Here is a 954-nt window from a genome sequence, read left to right as displayed (position 1 = left end):
TCTGCTGTTCTATAATATTATAACTCCATAATGGCCAATCACATTTTGTTAATAATTTAAAATCTTTCTGCCCCCCTATAGGTCACTCATTCACTTACTCAGCAAATATTTACGGAACATTAGATAACAGGCTCTGCTCTCAGCACCGAAAGTACACCTGTGAATAAGTCAAAATTAAGTTCTCATGTGGTCAAGTGAGAAAATAAGAAAAATACCAGGTCGTGGTGAGTGGTGCACAGAGAATGTCGAGTATGATTAGCTGTTCAGTTTTTCTGAAGTACTTTTAAGCTATGAATTCGAAAAAGCCTAAGCGACAAAGGGGAAGAGCTGTCCAGGTGGCGCCAACAGCTAGTGCTAGGGCCCCCGAGACAGGAAAGAGCTGGTGGTGCAGCTGGGGCCACGAGGGGGGAGTAAAGTGTGTGCCGCTGGAGCAGCTCCGGGTGGTGGTCCCAGATGGATGTTTACAAAGGCTACGGCGGCTTGATGTAGAAGGTCTGAGGGCAAGAGAAGGCAGACGCAGATTCCCACCCTTCCCGTGGGTTCCTCGGACAGCACTCGACACCCTAAACGGGCTTCCCCCTCGGAACTTCTCGCCAGGTCTTTTCTCCCCGGCTGTAGCAGGGGATGACAGAAGCTCCCTGCACTGGTTGACCGGACGCAGGAAGGAACTTGGATACAGCAAGACACGCAGAGGCCCAGGCTGGGTAGCGGAGGAGGTGCGCAGCCTGCTTCGACTGGCGGAAGAGGCGGGCGCAAGAGTTCGTCTGAGACCTGCCTGGCCCCGATGCTGCGCATGCGTGCGCGCGTGCCCTCTTCGGTTAGGGACCGGGTCCCCAGAAGGGGCGGGGCCGGCCCTCCGCGCCGGAAGGGGGTTGACTGGGCGGGGCCGGGAGGTGGCGGTGGCGGCTGCGCGCGCGCGCGCGCGGGTGCGAACGGGGAACGCTGCGAGGGCCG

At 56.8% G+C, this 954-nt stretch overlaps 1 protein-coding gene across 1 annotated transcript in view; it reads left to right on the top strand.

Moving 5' to 3' along the window:
- Positions 1 to 290: 290 nt before the first annotated feature.
- SMARCC1 (SWI/SNF related BAF chromatin remodeling complex subunit C1) overlaps positions 291 to 954 on the top strand; it is a 177,750-nt gene continuing 177,086 nt past the window's right edge. Inside the window, exon 1 of the mRNA XM_040445559.1 lies at positions 291 to 758. Within this exon, the coding sequence (XP_040301493.1) occupies positions 291 to 758 (468 nt within the window). The remainder of the gene's footprint in view (positions 759 to 954) is intronic.

The sequence above is a fragment of the Herpailurus yagouaroundi genome, unplaced genomic scaffold (assembly GCF_014898765.1).
Source record: "Herpailurus yagouaroundi ecotype Mexico unplaced genomic scaffold, PumYag 193, whole genome shotgun sequence".
Lineage (NCBI taxonomy): Eukaryota > Metazoa > Chordata > Mammalia > Carnivora > Felidae > Herpailurus > Herpailurus yagouaroundi.
Note: the sequence above shows the minus strand (reverse complement) of the source record. Positions and strands in the feature narration are given on the sequence as shown.